We start from the raw sequence: 22581 nt of genomic DNA, 5'->3' as shown, positions 1-22581 counted from the left end.
CTGCCAGAGTGTTTCTTCATTGCTCTCCATTAGGGATTGCATATCCAGCTCACAAAATATTCAGTTGACTTATACAGTGCTCTCATCCCAAATCCCAAATCTTTCATAAGAACATAAGAATTAGGAGCAGGAGTAGGCCATTCGGCCCCTCGAGCCTGCTCTGCCATTCAATAAGATCATGGCTGATCTTCTACCTCAATTCCACTTTCCTGAACTATCTCCATATCCCTTGGTTCCCTTAATATTCAAAAATCTATCGATCTCTGTCTTGAATATACTCAACGACTGAGCATCCACAGCCCTCTGGGTTAGAGAATTCCAAAGGTTTACCACCCTCTGTGTCATGTATCCTACATGGTTACTGCTTGCACTGTTACAAGGTGTGCCACCAGAGGGCACCGCAGTGGGAGACTTGCAGGTTACCTGTACAGGTGTGCCAGGCCTAGTATAAAAGGCCACCAGCTGTGATCCTAATGAGAATGTGGGAAAATGTATAGAGACAGTGAAGTGAACAAAGGATTCATGGAAGAATAGCATTAAGAATGTCAGACTGCAAATGTTACAACATTGGCACAAATAACAGACTTGCTCAAGGTCTTGCTAGTCACACCAGTCAAATTGCAACAATAACAAGGGTGAAAAAGCTCTGTGTGTAAAAACAGTTGAACAGTTGCTGCTACACATAACCACTTGCCCGTACCTAATTGGGCAAGGAAGGCCAGGTGTCGGCTCTTGAGTGGACAAAGGGGAGAAGGGATCACAAGAGGATAGGTTGAACTGAATGTCACTCAATTGTATCATGTACCGAAAGTGTACAACCGTTGCGCCCCTACATTGTAACGGGGCTTATCCGTGGGAAGTGAGTGCACTCTGAAGGGAGAGCGTTCCTTCGTTCTGATAAGTCCCGGCCGGTGAAACAATTAATAAAGTCTGCTTTGTTATAAGCGGCTACGGTGTTTGACTCAGTAAATTCGCTGAACCAGATTGAGGGAAAAGAATCCGTATGAACACTCACTCTAGAGTTATCAATAAAGGACTAAGGTCACTACAGTACAACACATTGCCTCGTGGAGTCATTATCAGAGCATCTAAGGACATAACAATTGGAAATGAGATTACGGACCTTCATGCGAAAATGGCTACCCTTGGTAAGTTGCAGCAGTTCGCCGATGGTGATGATTGGGACACCTTTGTGGAGAGGCTTGACCATTTCTTCACAGCAAACGACCTGGCAGGTGACAACCCGGCCACACTGGCTGATAAGTGCAGAGCTATCCTGCTAACCAGTTGTGGGCCCACCGTCTATGGCTTCGTCAGGGACGTGCTGGCACCAGCGAAGATAACGACCAAGACGTACGAGGAGCTCGTAACGCTGATCCAAGAGCAACTCAAGCCCAAGGAGAGCATCCTCACAGCCAGACACCGGTTCTACACCCACCGATGGCCTGAAGGCCAGGAAATCGCGAAATATGCTGCAGACCTCAGGAGGCTGGCGGCACCGTGTGATTTCAGCGCTCACCTCACCGAAGCGCTGCGGGATATCTTTGTCATTGGAATCGGCCATGAGGGCCTTCTTCACAGGCTACTATCTGCGGATATCACAGTCACACTGCAGAAGGCAATCTCTGTGAGCCAGTCATTCATGACCTCGACCTGCAGCTCTAGGCAGATGACTCACCCTCAGGACTCAAACCCGGCAAGTACTGTGCACAGAGTGGTGCCTTCTCTGGACTGTAGAGCGCGAACCTTCTCAGGGAAGAGAGAACAGGCCCCGAGTCCCTTAACTCAGAGTCCGCCGAGAGGGGCTAACCGCGTAGCTCCATGCTGAGGGAATCACAGGGCTCATCAGTGCTGCTTTAAAGACTGTGTGTAAAGGCTGCAGCACAAAGAGCCAGCTCCAGCAAATGTGCAAGAGAAATATGACTCACTGTGTTGATGAAGAGTCTGCAGATGGCCATGAATCCAGCGTGGATTATGAAACGATACTCAGAGAGGCAGCTCAGGCCCACGATGAGGTATATAACATATTTACCTGCACCACCGAGTGTTCCCCATTGAGGATGGAAGTCGAGATCGATGGCGTTCCAGTCTTCATGGAAGTGGACACGGGGGTGAGCCAGTCAGTAATGAATCAAGAAGCATTTGAGAGACTGAGACAATCAAGCTGAACAGCCCAAGTTGGTCCTGGTTCAGGCAAAGCTGCGCACCTACACCGATGAACTTATCCCAGTCGTTGGTAGTGTGGATGTAAAGTTACTCCATGAGGGCGCAGTGCACAAGTTTCCCCTGTGGATTGTTGCAGGTGATGGACCAACGCTACTCGGAAGAAGGTGGATGGAGAAGAGCCATTGGAAGTGGGAAGTCTTCATCCCTCCAGCGATCGACGTCCTCTGCGCTCGGAGGCAAAGCGAGCCAAGCACCAGAGAGCAGACCAGCACAGCACCCGAGGCACAGACCGCTCAGCACGACTGCGTGGAGATGATCCAGCTGAGACGACCTGAACGTATCTTCCAGGCTCCAGCAGCAGGACTCCGGAGGAAGAAAATCGGATCCAAAGGCGACTTCCCAGCGTCGGTGGCAGAACCCGGGGAGAAGAGGATCATCGCAGTCGACATCGTGGATGGAGGAAAGATGGCGCCCAAACCACGAGGTGATGCGCTGATGGAGCAACACGTGGCACCAAACGGAGAAGAAGACTGGGGTAAAGAAAGCATGGCTCTCTTAAAGGAGGCTGCAACCCACCACACTTAAAAGGACAGTTCCCTATTTTCAAACAATGTAATAGCAACTGTGAGTTAGATGTAAAATGTGAAATTGATGATCAGCGTTGTGTACATGCAATAAGCAAAGAAAAGGCGCGCGATCATGATCGGAGCTACAGGTTATTTACAATGAGTAATGAAACGTTGCGCGATGTAGGATTTCAACTGCACTCAGCCAATGCAGCGGGCAGACGCCCATCGGGAGTACACAGGTCCAGCGAGCCACTCAATGTAGTAGCTTGCATCCCTCGGACCAGAGTTATGCACCATGGAGTGTGGCCACAAGCAGCCAATACATACGAGCTGCAGAGCAAGCGATCTCTTGGAGAGCAACGGCACCGGTATCGATACCCTGCCCCTGATCGGCTCCGCCTCTCAGGCACCCGATGGCACCAACTGCCACGAGCCTGAAAGAGCAAACTGTGCTAAGGTCAGCCCCCAGCCACCAAGGCCATACCCAGGAACGAAGGGTCACCCACAACAGTCCTCCCAAAGCGGACCGGGACCAGCCAGGATCCCAAACCAAACAACGCCCAGGCTAGCGAGTCAGCAGTTCCCTGTGCACTGCTAGATGACAGCTCCTCCGGGAGCAGCAGCGACCCGGGGCGCAAAGAAAGGACAGGGAGGTCACAGGCATCTGTGAACCTGCCCGATGCTAGGAACCACGGCAACAGCCCCGAGAGCAGGCAACTTGAGCCAACCGGGTTCCCATTGCCAGCACTGGGCACCGCGCCGCCACCAGACTACCTGGACACCATCCAGCAGTTCTGGAGCTAGCTTGTCCTCACGCACTGGTTACCAATACCCAGTATGTATTGATAATGTATCTCACCAGTCTAATGTACTTGTCTCACAACTGAACCACAAATGTAATGCAAACTTTTTTTTCTGGATTTGAATGTATATGAATGTAATGAGCCTCCGGCATAATCTATATTTGAGGGGGGAGAGAATGGAGTGGTCATGGACACACACAAATGGTAACCACCAGCACCTCTACTGCCAACGAAACACCACCCACTCACCCAAGATGGAAACGACCCGCCAAGGGTCAACCAGATAGAGCTAAGCCCAGAGCACAGTCAATGCAGAGGCGATTTGCACTAAAGGCTTGGGGGAGAGTGATGTCAGGTATCCTACATGGTTACTGCTTGCACTATTACAAGGTGTGCCACCAGAGGGCACCGCAGTGGGAGACTTGTCGGCTACCTGTACAGGTGTGCCGGGCCTAGTATAAAAGGCAGGCCACCAGGTGTGATCCTCACTCTGGAGTTATCAATAAAGGACTACGGTCACTACAGTTCAAGTACAACACATTGCCTTGTGGAGTACCACAACTAGAGTATTGTGTACAGTTTTGATCTCCTTACCTAAGGAAGGATATACTTGACATAGAGGGAGTGCAACGAAGATTCACCATACTAATTCCTGGTCCTATGAGGAGAGATTGAGTAGACTGGGCCTATATTCTCTGGAGTTTAGAAGAATGAGGTGATCTCATTGGAACATACAAAATTCTTACAGGGCTCGACAGGGTAGATGCAGGGAGGATGTTTCCCCTGGCTGGGGAGTCTAGGACCAGGGCTCACAGTCTCAGAATAAGGAGTCGGCCATTTAGGACTGAGACGAGGAGAAATTTCTTCACCCAGAGTGTTATGTCCTTAGATGCATCAGGGCCTATATAATTGCAGTAAGATATCTTTACTCTTATACTCAAATCCTCTTGTAATAAGGACCAGCAAACTATTTGTTTTCTTAATTGTTTGCTGTACCTGCATATTCACTTTCAGTGATTTCAGGTACAAGGACACCCAGGTCCCTCTGAACACCAACATTTCCCAATCTCTCACCGTTTAAAAAAAAATATTCTGTTTTTCTATTTTCTACCAAAGTGGATAACTTCACATTTCTCCACATTATATTCCATTTTCCTTGTTCTTGCCCACTCACGTAACCTGTCTCTAACCCCTTGAGGTCACTTTGCATCCTACTCACAACTTACATTCCCACCTAGCTTTGTATCATCAGCAAACTTGGATATATTACATTTGGCACCCTCATCCAAATTATTGATAAAGATTGTGAATAGCTGAGGCCCAAACACTGATCCTTACCCCACTAGTTACAGTCTACCGACCTGAAAATGACCCATTTGTTCCTACTCTGTTTTCTGTCTGTTAATCAATCCTCAATCCATGCGAGAATAATCCCATGAACCCTAATTTTGTTTAATAACCTCTTATGTGGCACCTTATCAAATGCCTTCTGAAGATCCAAATGCACCACATCCGCCTTATCTATTCTGCTAGTTACAACCTTAAAAAAACTCTTAACAGATTTGTCAAACGTGATTTCCCTTTCATAAATCCGTGTTGATTCTGCCCAATCCTATTATTTTCTAAGTGCCCTGTTACTCCGTCCTTAATAATAGATTCTAGCATTTTCCCTGCTACTGCTGCCAGGCTAACTGGTCTGTAATTCCCCGTTTTCTCTCTCCCTCCTTTCTTAAGTAGCGGGAATACATTTGCTACCTTCCAATTCGCAGGAACCTTTCTCGATCTATGGAATTTTGGAAGATGACAACCAATGCATCCACTATTTCTATAGCCACTTCTTTCAAAAGCCAAGGATGTAGGCCATCAGGTCCAGGGGATTTATTGGCTTTCAGTCCCATTCATTTTGCCAGTATTATTTTTTTATTAATATTAATTTCTTTCAGTTCCTCATTCTCACTAGACCCTTGGTTCTCCACTATTTCCGGGAGTTTTTTGTGTCTTCCGTGACGAAGACAGAAAGTATTTGTTTAATTTCTCTGCCATTTCCTTATTCCCCTTTATAATTTCTCCTGTCTCAGCCTCTTTCCACTTCTGAATTAGTGTTTGGGTCTGTGTTGGACCGAGTTGTACGTGCCTGAATCTTTGCCGCTCCTTTCTCAGCTTGTGCCCCCTATTTTGTTTACCCTTGTCTCGCCAACAGCTGCCTCCCGATCTTGTATCAAGTTGCGGTTTAATCTGCTAATCCAGAGATCACTATCATCATACAATTTCTCTTTGTTTGTTATCACAAGTCAGTGGTAGCAAGTGATGCAAGAAGTGGGGTGTAGGGCCATGGGCGAATAGCTATTTTCTCCCCCCGCCCCCCCCCCCCCCCAATCTTTATCTCAGCAGGGCGGCTCCACTGAAACCAGCAGAAATGGATTCGAACATTGAGTTTGCATTGTGCATTGGGTCTCAGTGTGTAAACATGGGGTCAGTTAATCATTGCTGTTCCCTCTGAAGATCAGCAAGGAGGGTTCTAGGTGTTGCTGTAGGATTCATTAATGTTTGGGCAGGTTTTATAGCGTTTTGATTGTATTAAAACAAAGAACTACAGTATTGCAGCTCTCTGGGTAAATATACCTGTGGTTTGGCACTGAGACATGCAGACCAGGACAGTACCAAGTTCAATCCTTGGTCTATGTTTAAACAAGCTGAGCGAGGGTGCTACGATTAACATTACCTCACTGGCTAGGTGCGGGGGAGAAATCTGGCCGAGTCCTTCGTTCACTGTTCAGTGACTGTCCGTCAATTATGGGCGGTTGGGCCGAGGTGCTAGCCTCGTATGATTACATCTGCACACGAATCGCCACCTTCAGAGAGAAAATGTATTTACTTAAAAAACTTGCATATATATTTGATGCAGATTTGGAAACTTGTATATAAAAGAACTTTTGACCACTGTGGGTTGCTGCAGAGTTACTCGTGTGTCCGCCTTGGATATATGTTTGGGAGATGGCACTATATTTAAGTAAACAAGGACATAAATCAAGTTTGTGAGAGAAAGTACTTCTGTTTTTAAACATACTTTTTCATCCATTCACTATGAATCTTGCTTTAACTCCTAACTATTGTATGTTTATCTATATATTCTGTATACAAGTGTGGAAATATGTTTGTCACAATTGTAAATTTCCATGTTACACTGGAAAAAATTAGTAGAGAGGTCAATCAACATTAAAACTTCCCAACAACAGAAAATACCTTCAAATTTACTTCGGGAGTCAAGAGGTCCCAAGTTGTCTAATTGTGACCTCAAGGGGAAAAGCCCCTTAGCAGATTAACACACTGTGTTACATGAATAATGAGCCTGTACCTTATAAAAACTATTTTTTCCCAAATAGTGCCCTTCACATCCTCAAGAATTTCACAACCAATGAATACATTTTTAAAGTGCAGTCACTGTTGCTCTGCATGCAAACTCAGCAGCCAATTTGCACACACCAGGGCCCCACAAGCAAGCTAAATGAATGATCAGAGAATCTGTTTGGAGATGTTAGTTGGTATATGAATGCGGGAGAACCAAGAGAACGCCCTGCTCTTCTAATTGTTTCAAGAGATTGTTCACGTCCACCTGAGCAGGCATTGGAAAGATGACACCTCTAACGACTTAACACTCCCTCAGAACTGCAGAAAAATCCCAGCCTAGTTTATGTGCTCAAATCCTGAATTAAGGACTGATTGAATCCACAACCTTCTGACTTGGAGATGAGAGTGCTACCAACTGAGCCAAACTCTCGTTTTATCTTCTAACTTGCTGTGAGTAACACCGCAGGAGATCTGCTCGTAGTTCATACATTTAAGTCTCATTTAAAAAGAGAGAGATGGAGAGTGTGTGTTCACCCCAGATATCTAGACGCTGGGTGTTAAAACTTATTCCAAATAAACACATGATCCATAACACAAGTGAACTGGTAAAAATCCTTGTAGCATAACAGTCTATTGCAAGGTATACAACTGTCATGTATGTATGCTTGGGTTTACTAGCCACCAGGTGGTGCCACTGTCGGAGGTCATTGGGCTGTGCGCACATTTGTGCAGCCCAGGTACAAAAGGCCAGCCATCTTGTAATGTAATCACTTTGGGCCCTAATAAAGTAGAGCCAGGTTTGTACCTGTTCGGAGTTTACAGTATTCAGTCTATTGAGTAATTGCATACACAACAACATCAATATATTTAACTCAATATCATGAACCATAACCATACATGTTAATGTGGATTCTTTTCCCTCAATCTGGTTCAGCGAATTCACTGAGTCGAACACCGTTACCGCTTATAACAAAGCAGACTTTGTTGTTATTCACCGGCCGGGACTTATCAGACAGAAGGAATGCTCTCTCGATAGAGCGCACCCACTTCAATGTCTGTATACATTCTAAGTATACATTCTTATACAGAGGATATCTAAAAAAGGGGTAAGGGGGCAAAGAGGGAATCTGAGAATAGATTAGTGGCTAACAAAAGGAAACCCAAAAGTGTTTTATAAATGTACAAGTCATCAAAAGAAGGGTGAGGCCGATTAGGGACCAAAAAGGAGAAATTCTTGAGACGGTAGAGGGCGTGGCTGAGGTACGAAATGAGTACTTGGCATTTGTCTTCATTAAAGAAGAGGACGCTGTCAATGTACCAGTAAAGGAGGAGGCACTAATGATACTGGATAGGATAAAAATAGATAAAGAGGAGATTGTTAAAAGGTTGGCGGTCCTCAAAGTAGAAAAGTCACCCGGTCTGGATGGGATGCATCCTTGGTTACTGAGGGAAGTAAGGGTAGAAATCGCAGAGGCTCTGGCCACATTCCTCCGATCCTCCTTCGATATTGGGTGGTGTCAGAGGACTGGAGGATTGCAGGGAGAAGGATAAACCTGACAACTACATGCTCACATCGGTGGTGGGGAGACTTTTAGAGACAATAAACCGGGATAAAATTAATTGGCATTTGGAAAAGTATGGGCTAATAAATTCAAGTCAGCACAGATTTGTTAAAGGAAAATCATGTTTGACTAACTTAATTGAATTAATAAAATAACAGAGGGTTGATCAGGGTAGTGTAGTTGATGTGTATGTGGAATTTCAAAAGGTGTTTGACAAAGTATCACAATAGATGTGTCGGCAAAATTAAAGCCCATGGGATTAAAGGAACTGGCAGCATGGATGCAAAATTGGTCAAGGGATAGAAAGCAGAGCAGTGGTTGGTTTTGATAAAGTAAATAAGGAAAAACTGTTTCCAGTGGCAGAACTGTCGGTAACCAGAGGACACGCAATTAAGCTGATTGGCAAAAGAACGAGAGGCGAAGAAGAAACATTTTTTCCATCTTTTTTCATTTGCTTGTCCCTTTTGCAGCAGGGCTGAAACTGGAACCTCAACAGTGTATCCCACCAATCTGGCAGCACTGTTAGTGCTCTGGAATGTGCAGCCCTACTTTTTCCCTATTGATGAATATGTTTTAACCCCTGCTCACTCTCACTTTCTTTCCATCTTTTGTCCTTAGGGCAAGTAAGGAGAAGCCCAAACCACTCGGTGTAGCTGGGAAGAGCACACAGCCAGCCCCTATTCAGCATTCCTTCCTCACCGATGTATCCGATGTGAAGGAGATGGAGAGAGGACTGCTCAGCCTTCTGACTGACTTCCACTCTGGAAAGCTTCAAGCATTTGGTAAAAGTGTGGTTTTTTGTGTGGTTGTAAGATTATTCTTCCAAGTGCAATCTGGGTTTCACTACAGCAGCCCTGAGGCTGATCATACAAGCAAGGCAGGCTTGAGTCGTTGATTTACTTTGCTTTTCCTTCCCTGCACTGAAAGCTAATTGTCTTCAAGTGGAGCTGAGCTACCTAAACCAGATCATCAGATTGTATGTGCATGCAATAATCTATCCAACATACCCCCCCCCCCCACTTTGTGGAGATTACCCCCGCTCTCCCTGCCTTTCCTGGTAGTGTTGGCTTGTGTCAGGGTATGGCTCTTGGTACCACTCGAGTGTCCATTCTTCATTTGTGAGTCTTGACAGTAAATGCTAGTAGGCTATTTGCTGGTGAGTCACAGTCAAGGCCACTCCCGTTCTCCTCCATCGTCCCCAAACACATGGATTTTCCAGCTAGGTCACTGGATGAATTTTGGAAGTACAAGTGCTGTGGCTAATTGTACCACCACTGCTACACAGTGCTTCAGCGCAGTCAGCAGATGTGATGGATTTTCAAAAGACCTTCGATAAGGTACCGCATAGTGCAGTTCTGGTCGCCATATTATAGGAAAATGTGATTGCACTAGAGAGGGTGCAGAGGAGATTTACTAGGATGCTGCCTGGAATGGAGAATCTTAGTTATGAGGACAGATTGGATAGACTGGGTTTGTTCTCATTGGAACAGAGGAGGTTAAGAGGAGACCTCATTGAGGTGTACAAAATATTGAGAAACATAGTGGATAGCAAGGGCCTATTTCCATTGGTAGAGGGGTCCATTACGATGGAGGCATAGTTTTAAGGTGGTTGGTGGAAGGTTTAGAGAAGATTTGAGGCAGGGGGGGGGCTTCTTTACGCAGAGGGTTGTGGGGATCTGGAACTCGCTGCCTGGAAGAGTGGTGGATACAGAAACTCTCACCACTTTTAAGAGATGGTTGGATGGGCACTTGCAAGGTTACGGACCTAGAGCTGGTAATTGGGATTAGACCGGATAACCTCTTGGCTGGCGCAGATATTATTGTAAGTACTGCAGGGAATCGAATATGGCCAGGGTGATCTCCTGGACTAGTTTCGATCGCCTGGATGGGTCGGAGAGGAATTTTCCCAGATTTTTTTCTCCCTAAATTGGCTTGTGATTTTATCTGGTTTTTGCCTCTCCCAGGAGATCACATGGCTCTGGTCGGGTGGAGTGTAGAATGTTTCAGTGTAAGGGGTGTTGCGATTGTGTGGGGCGGACTGGTTGGGCTAGATGCTCTTTACCTTTCCGCCATTGTTCATTGTTCGTAGATTTATATGTAACCTTCAGACCGAGGGCCATGCGGCTATTTGTCGGCCGGCACAGACATGATGGGCCGAAATGGCCTCCTTCTGTGCTATAAATTTCTATGTTTCTATAGTAGACTCTTGACTAAGGTCAGAGCTTGTGGAGGCGGGGGACAAGTAGCAGAATAGATAGTAAAAACTGGCTACAAAAGGGGTTAAAGGTAGTTAGTCAGACTGGCGGAAGAGGTATTCCACAGGGATTTGTGCTGGGACCACTCCATCATTTACATAAATGATTTGACCCCGCCCCATCCCCAGTTTCCAACGTCTGTTTTTCAAATCTGCGCTCGCTGCCTCTCCTGTTGAATTGTGGGGAACTATTTGTTTTCTCTGTCGCCACAGGCAACGAGTGCTCCATCGAACAGATGGAGCATGTGCGGGAGATGCAGGAGAAGCTAGCTCGCATGCACTTTGACCTCTACAATGACCTCGAAGAACCAACGGAGGAACAAGCGACCGTAGCTGTGGACACAAACCTGGACAAATTGCTAACGAACGTAAGTCCCATTCAAAGCGGCCAACTCCGCCGGGTGTGAAACGTTGGGGACCAAGCGGTAGGGAGGAGAGGGATGAAAGAAAACACCTCTGCAGCACTCTCCTGGTGGCTCAGCCGAACCACCGACACTGGAAGCTCCCAGGTTTGATTGCGATAGATGGATCTCGGCCAAAATGGCGCTAGGATTTTTTTTTTTTTTTTTCGTTGCCAATCTTTCCAATTCTTTGTCAAATCACAAACGCCAGAGGTCACCTTGCACACATCAAGGATCACTCTGCGCCAATGCTCTTAGCCAAAAGGCCGAGAGCCACTGCACCGTTCCTGGAAGTACTGCAATACCAGGTTCGTGCCATGGAGGTGGATGGGTCAGGCCCCCCACACACCTCCGTGGAGGTGGATGGGTCAAGCCACCCCACCCACCTCCCATTTCCAAAAAGCATAGGAGAACCACCTTCCTGATCCAGAGAGAACCACTTTGGGGTCATGGTTACTCCCCTGTCAGGTCAGTTATGCATGATCTTAGCCAATATGGCGCTAGGATTGCTACAATTGAAATGGGTGTCCTTGGATAAGAGAAAGTGGAGGGGGGAGCGGGGAGGAGAATCTCGCATGGTTCTTTTCTCTCTACACCAACCAGTGACCCCGGCCAGAAATAAGTTGTTCATTTGATGCACTGCCCACATTTCTCCTAGTATCGTGCAGACAATTTTCATTAAAAACCCAACTGGTTCACTCGTGTCCTTTCGCGCAGGAAACCTGATGTCCTCACTTGGTTTAGCCTACACGTGAGTCCAGTCTCACACCAACGTGGTTGAATTTTAACTGCCCTTGTGAAGTGGCCTAGCAAGCCACTCAGTTGCACCAAACTGTCACAATGCAGTGGTTGAAGAAGTAAGTTTGCCATCACCACCTTCTCGGGGCAACTAGGGACGGGCAGTAAATGCTGGCCTAGCCAGCGACGCACACATTGAAAGAATAAAGAATGGAATTTAAAAAACTCCATTGCTCTTCAGTCATGCTTTCAGCTAGTGCCTCAGCCACAGCCATGTTCCTGTTTATGAGCTTTCAGAGATTCCCGCCTGTGCTCAGTCAGCACTGGGAAATAACCCGGTCCCCCTCGCACGCATTTCTGCTCTCATCAGAAACTTTTTGCAGCATTTACCCAGTCCGGATATTGTGGTTCCAAATCCTGTAATCAGATGTTTGCTCTTTTCTCTTACAGTTGGAGGAGCTGAGCTCTTCGATGTATCCTTTACCTGGTGTGCTGAACTACCTCATTATATTGCAACAGAAATAAACAAGATGGTGCCCAAGGCAAAAGAAAGACAGGACCTCCGGACACCCTAAAGCGCTTCACAGCCAATGAAGTACTTTTTGAAGTGCAGTCATTGTTGTAATGTGGGAAACGCGGCAGCCAATTTGCACACAGCAAGCTCCCACAAACAGCAATGAGATAATGAGCAGATAATCTGTAGTAGGTGTTGGTAGTGGGATGAATATTATACTACCAAGTGCTTTCCTCCCAAAACAAAAGTTCCTTCTCATGATGCCAATTTATTTACTTTTAGCAGCATTTAGTTTTATTTCTTTCCTCTCTATTCTGCGATATCTTCAACTCTCTCCCAGGTCACAGAGAGCAGGCTGCCTGCGGAATTAAAGTCAAAAAGAAATGAAAAGGCAATAGTGCAGGGTAGCGATAGGGCTATTGATAGCCCAGAGTGTGACAGGAAGGGGCAGAGCCATATCATCATCATCATAGGCAGTCCCTCAGAATCGAGGAAGACTTGCTTCCACTCCTGAAGTGAGTTCTTTGGTGGCTGAACAGTCCAATACGAGAGCCACAGACTCTGTCACAGAGGGACAGACATTCGTCGAGGGAAGGGGTGGGTGGGACTGGTTTTCCGCACGCTCCTTCCGCTGCCTGCGCTTGACCTCTTTACGCTCTCGGCGTTGAGATTCGAAGAGTTTCAACACCCTCCCAGATGCACTTTCTCCACCTAGGGCGGTCTTCAGCCAGGGACTCCCAGGTGTCAGTGGTGATGTCGCACTTTATCAGGGAGGCTTTGAGACTGTCTTTGTAAAGTTTCCGCTGCCCACCTTTGGCTTGTTTGCTGTGAAGGAGCTCCGCATAGAGCATTTGCTTAGGGAGTCTCGTGTCTGGAATGTGAACTATGTGGCTTGCCCAACGAAGCTGATCGAGTGTGGTCAGTGCTTCAATGCTGGGGATGTTAGCCTGGACGAGGACACTGATGTTGGCGCATCTGTCCTCCCAGGGGATTTGCAGGATCTTGCGGAGACATCGTTGGTGATATATCTCCAGTGTCTTGAGGTGTCTACTGTACATCGTCCATGCCTCTGATCCATACAGGAGGGCGGGTATTACAACAGCCCTGTAGACCATGAGCTTGGTGGTAGATTTGAGAGCCTGGTCTTCGAACATTCTTTTCCTCAGGCGGCCGAAGGCTGCACTGGCGCACTGGAGGCGGTGTTGAATCTCGTCGTCAATGTCTGCTTTTGTTGATAAGACGCTCCCGAGGTTGATAAGAGGCTCCAAAGCATATAAATATAAGAGTGCATCAGAAAGTGGGGTCAGAGTAGGGAAAATGGTTAAAAGACAACACTAGAAGCTCTTTATCTGAATGCACACAGCATTTGTAACAAGATGTATGAGTTGACGGCACAAATAGAAATAAAAGGGTATGATCTGATAACCATTACAGAGATGTGGTTGCAAGGTGACCAAGGCTGGGAACTAAATAGTCTGGGGTATTTGCCATTTCGGTAGGATAGGCAGAAAGGAAACGGAGGTGGGGTAGCTCTGTTAATAAAGGATGAGATCAGTGAAGTAGTGAGAAATGATATTGGCTCAGAAGATCAAGATGTAGAATCACTTTGGGTGGAAAGAAGTCACTGGTGGGAGTAGTCTACAGACCCCCTAACTGTAACTACACTGTAGCACAGAGTGTAAATTAAGAAATAATGGAGGCTTGTAAGAAAGGTATGACAATAATCATGGGTGATTTTAATCTTCATATTGATTGAAGAGTTCATAGAGTGTAATTCCGGATGGTTTCTTAGAACAATACATTGTGGAACCAATCAAGGAGCACACTATTAATGATCTCATAGTGAAGGATCCTCTTGGGAAGAGTCATCATAGCATGGTAGAATTTCAAATTCAGTTTGAGGGTGAGAAAGCTAGGTTTCAAACTAGTGTCCTGAACTTAAATAAAGGCAATTACAAAGGTATGAAGGCCGAGTTGGCTAAAGTTGACTGGGAAAATAGATGAAAGGGTATGACGTAGATGATCAGTGGCAAACATTTAAAGAGATATTTCATAACCCTTAGCAAAAATATATTCCAGTGAGAAAGAAAGACTCTAAGGGAAGGATGAACTATCCGTGGCTAACTAAGGAAGTAAAGGATGGTATCAAATTAAAAACAAAGGCATACAATGTTGCAAAGAATAGTGGGAGGCCAGACGATTGGAACATTTTTAGAAACCAGCAAAGGAAGACTTTAAAAAAAAAATAAAGACAAGATAGTTTGAGAGTAAACTAGCAAAAAATATAAAAACAAACAGTAAGAGCTTCTGCAGGTATATAAAAAGGAAACGAGTAGCTAAACTAAACATTGGTCTCTTAAAGGATGAGACTGGGAAATTAATAATGGGAAACAGGGAAATGGCAGAGACTTTGAACAAATATTTTGTATTGATCTTCACGGTAGAAGACAGTAAAAGCATACCAATAATTGATAATCAAGGGGCTAGTGGAAGGGGGAGCTTAAAACAATCACCATCACGAGAGGAAAAGTACTAGGCAAACTAATGGGATTAAAGGTGGACAAGCCCCCTGAACATGATGGGCCTGCATCCTAGGGTCTTAAAAGAAGTGGCTGCAGAGATAGTGGATGCATTGGTTGTAATCTACCAAAATTCCCTGGATAGTAGAGAGGTCCCAGCGGATTAGAAAACCGCAAATGTAACGTCCCTATTTAAAAAGGGAGGCAGACAGAAAGCAGGAAACTATAGACCAGTTAGCCTAACATCTGTCATTGAGAAAATGCTGGAGTCCATTATTAAGGAAGAAGTAGCAGGATAATTAGAAAATCATAATACAGTCAAGCAGAGTCAGCATGGTTTTATGAAAGGGAAATCATGTCTGACAAATTTGCTGGAATTCTTTGAGGATGTAACGAGCAGGATGGATAAAGGGGAACCAGTAGATGTCATGTAATGGGATTTCCAGAATGCATTCGATAAGGTGCCACATAAAAGATTATTGCACAAGATAAGAGCTCAAGGGGTTGGGGGTAATATATTAGCATTGATAGAAGATTGGCAAACAGAAAACAGAGAGTTGGGATAAATGGGCTGCCACAGGGATCAGTGTTGGGGGCTCAACTATTTACAATCTATATTAATGACTTGGATGAAGGGACTGAGTGTACTGCAGCCAAATTTGCTGATGATACAAAGATAGTTGGGAAAGCAAGTTGTGAGAAGGATGCAAATAATCTGCAAAGGGATATAGATAAGCTAAGTAAGTGGGCAAAAATTTGGCAGATGGAGTACAATGTGGAAAAATGTGAGAATATCTACTTTGGTAGGAAAAACAAAAAAGAAAATTAATATTTAAATGGGGAGAGATTACAAAATCCTGAGGTACAGAGGGATCTGGAGGCCCTTGTACATGAAGCACAAAAGGTTAGCATGCAGATACAGCAAATAATTAGGAAAGCAAATGGAATGTTGGCCTTTATTGCAAGGGGGATGGAGTATAAAAGTAGGGAAGTTCTACTACAACTGTACAGGGTGTTGGTGAGACCACACCTGGAGTACTGCATGCAGTTTTGGTCTCCTTATTTAAGGAGTGATATACTTGTGTTGGAGGTAGTTCAAAGAATGTTCACAAAGTTGATTCCCGAGATGAAGGGGTTTACTTATGAAGGCAGGTTGGGCCTATACTCATTGGAGTTTAAAAGAATGAGAGCTGATCTTATTGAAACATAAAAGATTCTGAGGGGGATTGACAGGGTAGATGCAGAGAGGGTGTTTCCCCTTGTGGGGGAATCTAGAACTAGCGGGCATAGTTTCAGAATAAGGGGTCGTCCATTTAAAACGGAAATGAGAAGAAATTTCTTCTGAGGGTCGTGAATCTTTGGAATTCCCTACCTCAGAGAGCTGTGGAGGCTGGGTCATTGAATATATTTAAGATGGAGATAGACAGATTTTTGAATGATAAGAGAGTCAAGTGTTAATGGGGAGCGAGCAGGGAAGTGGAGTTGAGGCCAAGACCAGATCAGCCATGATATTGAATGGCGGAGCAGGCTCAAGGGGCTAAATGGCCTACTCCTACTCCTGCTCCTATTTCTTATGTTCTTATGCATGCTCCCAATCCTTTGCCTGTACTGCTGTTCGACTGCCTGAGGTGGAAGAAAACTTTGTAATCAATGAGTTGGTTTCTGACGATCGGGTGGCAGGAACACAATGGTGGCCGAGAAAGCAAGTTTGGGGATCAGGGCTTCATTCCTGTGCTCCATTCTTGTCTCATTGGAGTTAAGATACAGCCATGAGTGGCAGAACAGGCTCAAGGGGCTGAATGGCCTACTCCTGTTCCTATGATTGGTTCCTGCTAGGCATGTGACAGATGATATCACATGGGTAGCACAAACCATTAAGAAAGCCAGGAAGAACTCGACATTCACACACAGACCTCAAGGAGGGGTGGGTGGGAGAGAAAGACTTGCATTTATATAATACCTTTCACGACTACCGGAGGTCTCAAAGCACTTTACAGCCAATGAAGTACTTTTTTGGAGTACGGTCACTGTGGGGAACTTAGCAGCCAATTTGCACACAACAAGCTCCCACAAACCGCAATGTGATAATGATCAGACAATATGTTTTTTTTGTTATTTTGATTGAGGGATAAATATTGGCCAGGCCACCGGGGATAACTCCCCTGCTCTTCTTCAAAATAATGCCACAGGATCTTTTACGCCCAACTGAGAGCGCAGACGGGACTTCGGTTTAACGTCTCATCCGAAAGACGGAACATTGTGAAACATTGAACTATTTGTTATATTCACCCTTAACCGGCATTTATTTCAGTCAAAAACTGAACTTGGCAGATAATCAAGAAGTCCAGAAAGCATCCACCTCCTGAAGAATGGGTGGCAAGTCTATGTATTCAGCACAATGCAAATACTGATTAACAATAGCGGTTGATGAGAAGATTGCAACGTGGCATGTTCTTATTGCAGCCATTGTTCTCTGCACCTGCACTTACGCTTGTTGTGACTGGAAGGCGCTCCTGTGAAGATCAGGGCAGTGCCCACCAATACCGGCTCTGGTCAGCCTGGGCTGCACACCCCAGAAGATCAACTGTTCTCAGCCTTGAGTGTGTTTTGCATGAATGGGATGAATCCGTTGAATAATAATCGATTGTTGTCTTTAACTGTCTGGTCTACTTGGCTTTTGGACATGTTGCTGGGCTAAGTCTGCTGCTGTGGCGGGACATGTTCCATCTCGGGGAGGTACTGAGTGAGCGGGTCTGCGTGCTGGTGGCTGTAATGGACAATGTGTTGCCAGCTTGTGCTTATAGGGCGAGTCAAGGGTCACGTTTTTGACAAAAATGAAGTACTGTAGGTTGATTTGGAATATTTTATATTGCCATTCGCAGAGATTTGATTTCCGCTTGGGTTTGAAACCATCAGACGTTGCAACGTTGGAAGCCCCCATTTTAGCAGGATGCAGTTAGAGAACTGCCCGGCCATCGGTCCCAGGGCGTGAGCCGATTGGAGAACCGGCTGGGAAGATCTGCCACTTTTATATATTTAAAAAAAAAGGTTTGGCTCCGCCCGACCATACCCCAACCCAAAATGGGGCGGTGGCGCTAAGCCTAGCGCTGCAGCCGCCGGTGTCGCTGCCCATTGACCCACAAGTGTACCGGGACGGTGCAAGGATCGGAAAGTGGCTGGGGCCCAAGCTGGGCTTCTTGACTTGTCCGGAAGTTGCGTTGGCCGTAGCCTATGGGAGATCTGGGCCCCGATTGTATTTGGGGAAAGTGCAGTGGTCTGATACAGCACAGTGAGGGTCCGCTGTGCAAAGACTTAGGAGGTTGGGATTGGGGGAGGAAAGAAGAAATCAGCGAGCAATCAATGAAGGACTCGTTCAACCCCCGCGGCCTGAAACCACACCAGTTCTCAGAAAGCCACCAAAATCACCAAATGCTTATTCTTGGTCAGGTAATTGTCCGAGTATTGATTACTGCAGGTTGATTGACTGTGATTTATGTAAATGACTGCTGTTTTAGTGTCAAGATTCTGGAGAGGGGGAGGAAATCAAAATCGTGAGATCCCTGATTGAAATGCCATTTCAACTCCCGACAACCAGAACTTTGCTTTTTTTTAAAAAAGACTTCCTTGTTTTAAAATGTTGATCTCCAGCCTCTTGTGTGTAGTAGCGCCGGTCGGTCCCTGGCCAAGCCCTTGCAACAGTGTCCTTGATCATGCTGCTAAAAGCTGGGAAAACTTTGTTTGGAAGTGAGGGGGTGGGTGGGGGGGAAGGAGCCTCTCGCCCTCTCAGTGATTGTTTTGTATTCCCACTCTCTCTCGCCGCTCATCCCCGAGAACATGAGCTTGCCTGAGCCCCGCGGGAGACATGAGGGTCCGGGAGAAGGTGGCGAGCTGGCACAACCCCCACTGGCATTGGTTGGTACCTCCCGGGGAATCGACTGAATGAATCCAGCTGCTGCTGGGTGGTTGCCGGGGCCCGCAGTGTCATTTTCTCTCCCTCTCGCTCACCATGAGCTGTGAGGGTTGGTTATATCCAGCAGCAGACGCGCGTTCTCGGCGCAGCAATGAGTCCAAGTTTTATTGCACGTCCCTGTGTTTACATCCCTGTGATCCATCCAAGTGCAATTGCAGAAGACTCCCACTCAACACTTAGTGCTCAGTCTATACAAGAATGTACCACAAGTGTCTGAATGTACGTACCTATCTGCACGGAATGGTGCAATAGCTTTCAAATGAGCTGCCTATTTTATATTAAATGTGCGGGGAGTGTATCTGTATGCAAGATAAGAGGGTCGGTTGCCCGATTACAACCCACCCTACTGCGGTCGGAATGGAGGTCACCTGGCTGACCTTTCCCGACCTTCAACTCGGACTGGCAAAGGTGAGATTCTATCGCCTCACGCACACGGTCAGAAGGGTGATTTTTATTTACTTCACCGTTTCTCGCCCCCCCCCCCCCCCCTCGCTGGGAATCGCACGGTGCTTACAGCCCCCACCTCCTCCTCGCAAGTTAGACGGGGAGCGAGAAGCAGCCAATCTGCTTGCTGGGTGAAGGGCAGGCGGGCAATGTGGCCTGACCCGTGTGGCACTGCCCCATGCTGCTTTGCTTTGTACTCTGTGTGCACTCTCGCTGACTTGTCTGTATGCTCGTACCAAATTATTACACGAAACATTAAAATGAAATGTGTTTGACTTTTTTTTTTGAGATTAGTCTCTTTTGAGTTTTGCCTATGGCTCCCTATGTCCCCACCCATTGCTCAAGACCGAATCTTCACTTGGTTATTCCCGGGTGCAGCGTGTGGTTAAACAATAACTTGCATTTATATAGGAGCATAAGAACAGTAGGGAGGCCATTTAGCCCTTCCTGACTGTTCCGCCATTCCATGAGATCATGGCTGATCTGCGACCTAACTCAATTATACCCACCTTTGGCCCATATCCCTTAATACCTTGGGTTAACGGAATTCTTTCAATCTCCGATTTAAAATTAACAATTGATCTAGCATCAACTGCCATTTGCGGAAGAGAGTTCCAAAACTTCTACCACACTTTGTGTGTGGAAGTGTTTCCTTACTTCACTCCTGAGAGGCCTGGCTCTTAATTTTTAGACTATGGGAATTCTAGGATGAGGGGGCAATCAGCGGAAATAGGGTAGTTCGAGAGAAACTATCAGTTCTCATTAATACTTGAAAACTTCGATCAGATCACCCCTTAACCTTCTAAATTCCAGGGAATACAACCCTAGTTTGTGTAATAAAGCGCATTTAACAGTAAAATGTCCCTCTGCACTTCACAGTATTGCTATGAAACAGAATTTGACACCGAGCCACATAAGGAGATATGAGGACAGATAACCAAAAGCTTGATCACACAAGTTTTAAGGTGCGCCTTGAGAAAGAGAGAGCGAGAGGTGGAGAGATTTAGAGAGGGAATTGTCGGCACATTAACGTGTAGGATATATAACCAACACAATACAGTCTTGCCTTTTCTCTTCCCAGATGCTGCCTGTCCTGTTTGCAGAATTTTCTCTTACTTCTGATATCCAGCAGGCTCAGATGTATATTTTTATTTTGTTCAACTGCAATTGGGCCTTGTGGTCTTAAAGAAACACACACCTGCAGCCCTGCACTTGGTAGCAGAACACTGCATGTTCTACAAAAATGGGTGGGAAAGTAAATTGTGAGGAGGACACAAAAAATCTGCAAAGGGATATAGACAGGTTAAGAGTGGGCAAAAATTTGGCAGATGGAGTATAATGTGGGAAAATGTGAGGTTATCCACTTTGGCAGAAAAAATAGAAAAGCAAATTATAATTTAAATGGAGGAAAATTGCAAAGTGCTGCAGTACAGAGGGACCTGGGGGTCCTTGTGCACAAAACACAAAAAGTGAGTATGCAGGTACAGCAAGTAATCAGGAAGGCAAATGGAATGTTGGCCTTTATTGCAAGGGGCATAGAGTACAAAAGCAGAGAAGTCCTGCTACAACTGTACAGGGTATTGGTGAGGCCACACCTGGAGTACTGCGTACAGTTTTGGTCTCCGTATTTAAAGAAGGATATACTTGCATTGGAGGCTGTTCAGAGAAGGTTCACTAGGTTGATTCCGGAGATGAGGGCGTTGACTTATGAAGATAGGTTGAGTAGGTTGGGCCTATACTCATTGGAGTTCAGAAGAATGAGAGGTGATCTTATCGAAACATATAACGGGGCTCGACAAGGTGGATGCAGAGAGGATATTTCCACTCATAGGGGAAACTAAAACTAGGGCACATAGTCTCAGAATAAGGGGCTGCCCATTTAAAACTGAGATGTGGAGGAATTTCTTCTCTCGGAGGGTTGTAAATCTGTGGAATTCTCTGCCCCAGAGAGTTGTGGAGGCTGGATCATTGAATATATCTAAGGCAGAGATGGACAGATTTTTGAGCGATAAGGGAATAAAGGATTATGGGGAACGGGCAGGGTAGTGGAGCTGAGTCCATGATCAGATCAGCATGATCTTATTGAATGGTGGAGCAGACTCGAGGGCCCAAATGGAGACCGAAAGAACTTCCTCATGTAGCACCGTGGGATCTTTATCATCCACCGGAACAGCTGGGTCGGGGCTTAGATTAACATCTCCTTCAATGGACAACTGTACATAAAAATAAAGTTTTAACCTTGGTGCTCTTTTTATTTGTGCTCACATTTATTTCATACGGAGGCATAGAACACAAGAACTGTAAGGTTATGCTTGAACTGTGTACAACACTAGTTAGAGTACTGTGTGCAGTTCTGGTTACCACATTACAGGAGAGATGTGATTGCATTAGAAAGGGAGTAGAGGAGATTTACGAGGATGTTGTCAGGACTGGAAAACTTTAGCTATGAGGAAGGATTGGATAGGCTGGGGTTTTTCTTGGAACAGAAGAGGCTGAGGGGAGACTTGATTGAGGTGTATAAAATTATGAGGGGCCTAGATAGAGTGGATAGGAAGGACCTATTTCCCTCAGCGGAGGGGGGGGGGGTGGGTCAATAAGCAGGGGGCATAGATTTAAAGTAATTGATAGGGGGTTTAGAGGGGAGATGAGGAAAGATTTCTTCACCCAGAGGGTGGTTGGAGTCCGGAACTCACTGCCTGAAAGGATGGTAGAGGCAGAAACCCTCATCCCATTTTAAAAGTACTTGGATGTGCGATTAAAGAGCCGTAATCTACAGGGCTATGGACCTAGTACTGGAAAGTGGGATTAGGCTGGATGGCTCTTTTTCGACCGGCACAGACACAATGGGCCAAAAATGGCCTGTGTTGTAATTTTTCAGGATACTATATTCGCTTTCTGTCTGGTGTGTGCTGCCTGAAAGGGCGGTGGAAAGATTCAATAACTTCCAAAAGGGAATTGATTTAATACTTCAAGGGGAATAAAATTTCAGGTCTATGGAGAAAGAGCAGGGGGTGGGGGACAGGCATAATGGGCTGAATGGCCTCCTTCTGTGCTGTATGATACCCTGTCTTGATCATTCTCTTTCCTAACTTGTAACCTCCATTTTATTCCTTCTCTACCCATTCCACTGCTCTTCATTTTTGAGCGAGATTATCCATTGAGTAGCTGAGACACGCAGGTCATGGCCAGACAGGTCCCTGGTCTTTGGTCAATTAACCAGTCTCATCATCATCATAGGCGGCACCTCGAACAAGGATGACTTGCTTCCACATGAGTCCATACATGTTTCAATG

General features: G+C 45.8%; 1 protein-coding gene across 1 annotated transcript in view; it reads left to right on the top strand.

Annotated features, from left to right (window-relative positions):
• Window positions 1–19554, top strand: part of ccdc28a (coiled-coil domain containing 28A) — a 63900-nt gene extending 44346 nt beyond the window's left edge. Inside the window, exons 3-6 of the mRNA XM_070889103.1 lie at window positions 9067–9230; window positions 10916–11070; window positions 12292–12314; window positions 17186–19554. Coding sequence (XP_070745204.1) covers window positions 9067–9230; window positions 10916–11070; window positions 12292–12314; window positions 17186–17240 — 397 coding nt within the window. The 3' untranslated portion in view covers window positions 17241–19554. The remainder of the gene's footprint in view (window positions 1–9066; window positions 9231–10915; window positions 11071–12291; window positions 12315–17185) is intronic.
• The last annotated feature ends 3027 nt before the right edge of the window (window positions 19555–22581 follow it).

This window comes from Pristiophorus japonicus, chromosome 9, assembly GCF_044704955.1.
Source record: "Pristiophorus japonicus isolate sPriJap1 chromosome 9, sPriJap1.hap1, whole genome shotgun sequence".
NCBI lineage: Eukaryota > Metazoa > Chordata > Chondrichthyes > Pristiophoridae > Pristiophorus > Pristiophorus japonicus.
This window is presented reverse-complemented; position numbering and strand designations above follow the sequence as displayed.